At 41.6% G+C, this 2,117-nt stretch overlaps 1 protein-coding gene across 1 annotated transcript; it reads left to right on the top strand.

Moving 5' to 3' along the window:
- Positions 1 to 433: 433 nt before the first annotated feature.
- LOC113538838 (protein ELYS-like) lies at positions 434 to 2,117 on the top strand. The gene is made up of 4 exons (XM_053237720.1): positions 434 to 707; positions 795 to 873; positions 1,013 to 1,202; positions 1,685 to 2,117. Exons 1-4 carry the CDS (start codon positions 572 to 574, stop codon positions 1,853 to 1,855), a joined length of 576 nt encoding a protein of 191 aa, XP_053093695.1. The 5' UTR covers positions 434 to 571; the 3' UTR covers positions 1,856 to 2,117.

Below are 2,117 nucleotides of genomic sequence, written 5' to 3'. Positions count from 1 at the left end.
CCCTAGCTTAACTGCATATCTGATGCCATGACTTTGAAGGTCAATGTGATGCGGACAAGAGCCTTGCTAAGTTTAACTGTTGGCTTCAGTTCTCCATAGACCTGGCCAAGAAGGATTTGCTAAAACTCTGTAAGTAGAACTCCATAAAATGATACATTGATTTGATAGCTATAAGTACGCGATATATAGCATAGAAGGTGTGGAGTTGTCACTTGTCTCTCTGGCCCCAGGCTTTGGTCAGTGTCATGGCCTGTGGATGTTTCTAGATCAGACATCCTTCACTAAATTATGTCTACTGATACAGAACCTTAAGAACCTGCTCTTATTGGATCGCTGGGGTAAGTCACACACTTTTCATTTCCATTCAGTTCATTTTAGCATGTGGCAGTCTTTGAAATCTTACATCAAGTAATATCAAAAATGGTTCCAAGAACTGCTTACAATGTATATCACATTTAGAAAAAAATGTGAACAAATACAGAGGACCTAAAAGACAGATACTGTATTTCCTTATCAGTTTTGAGTTTTGCTTCTCACTTCTCCTTATCCTGTGTCAGGACACACATGTGTGATGTGTCGATTTAATGCCAAAGCTATGGCACGATGTGGATGCCGGAATCTGGATCTGCACACACTGAGACAACACATCCTGTTGGGAAGACTGGTACAGTGGTGGAGCTTCAGTGGACTTCTGCCACAATACCCAGGTGATACTCTAGATGACACTTTCTTTTTATCAGTGCCCAAGAGGAACATTACAGTATTTATACTTAACATATTGTTTTTCTTTTTAGATGCCAATAAGTTGAAGCAGATCTCTCAGATGTGGCAGGAGTTGAACCAGCACCACAAGACAACTTGTCTGGAGCTGCGGTAATTCACAGTAACAAATATAGTCAAGTGCAGTTCCCTTCTGTATTACATAACTGTTTTGAAATTTTGACCATTCAGCAGAAAAGCCTTCACAGTTTCTGCACAGTTTAAAAAGTTCCTCTATGCTTTCTATTCTTAGATGTGATATTGAGGATAAATATAGAGGGAGCTCCATTATACAGGGTATGGTGGCTCATATGCACAAACAGTATGGGCCACTATGGGTTTCAGAAGACTGCACCTACCAGACTTACCCACCACCTTCTCTACACTCTCTCTTAAAGCTAGTACTGGTCCCTTACACAGACACCACATCTGCCCTAGCCATTGTATCCTTTTTGTGGTTCTCTACTATGTATAAAATGATAATACAATTAGATTGATCTGTGGCACAGGTTAAGCCAGAGCATCAACTCTTGGATAGCTGGAGTTTCAGTATATTGGAGTTGTCTTATTGTCAAGTTGATAGAAGCAAGTTGGGTGGCGTGGTGGCACAGCAGGTAGCATTGCTGCCTCACTGCTCCAGGGTCCCTGGTTCTATCCTGAGCTTGGGTTACTCTCTGTATGGGGTTTCACATGTTCTCTGCACGTGTTTCCTCTGGGTTCTGTAGGTGTGCCTGTAGAGGTACACTAAACTGCCAGTATGAGTGTATGAATGTGTGTGGGATGAGCTCCAGGTACACTGAAAACCTGAAAAAGCAGTTACTGAAGAAGAATGAATAAATAAATGGGTGTGGGTTGTCTTGGGTTCTCTTCTTTACCTTTGAAACACATTATTTTGGGATAAGTCTCTTTAACTCTTTATCTCCAGATAATGTATTTTGTCCTGGATGTGTCTAACATGCAATGTAAAGGAGACTTCCTGGAGTCTTTCTGCCATACCTTTAGCATACCATCCAGCTTCTCCCAACAGATCTATGGATTGTGGCTCCTAGACCATGGCTTTGTATCTGTATGCCATCTTCTATCATCACACTCCTAAAATTTTAAAGCTATAATTTCTAGTCTGTCTGGGATAGACTTGCTCTTGTTACAAATAGTGTTCTGGAAAGCAATTACTTTTCCCCCATAGAAATCACTTGGAAAACTTTTGAGCCCAGAGACCAGTTCAGCATGGTTATCATGTCACAGTTATGCTGTGATAAGGACCTTGCTGAGACAGGGGCAGGGGCAAGCAGCACTGAAGTACCTTTACTACACCAAGCCTGCTATAGAGAATACTCAGGAAGCCAGACTGTATGTGG

This window comes from Pangasianodon hypophthalmus, chromosome 10 (assembly GCF_027358585.1).
Source record: "Pangasianodon hypophthalmus isolate fPanHyp1 chromosome 10, fPanHyp1.pri, whole genome shotgun sequence".
Lineage (NCBI taxonomy): Eukaryota > Metazoa > Chordata > Actinopteri > Siluriformes > Pangasiidae > Pangasianodon > Pangasianodon hypophthalmus.
This window is presented reverse-complemented; position numbering and strand designations above follow the sequence as displayed.

Coding starts and splice junctions, on each gene's coding strand:
- LOC113538838 (XM_053237720.1), top strand. CDS start 572: ATGTGTCGATTTAATGCCAAAGCTATGGCACGATGTGGATGCCGGAAT. Junction 874..1,012: donor ACAACTTGTCTGGAGCTGCG/GTAATTCACAGT, acceptor TTCTATTCTTAG/ATGTGATATTGAGGATAAAT. Junction 1,203..1,684: donor CCACATCTGCCCTAGCCATT/GTATCCTTTTTG, acceptor CTTTATCTCCAG/ATAATGTATTTTGTCCTGGA.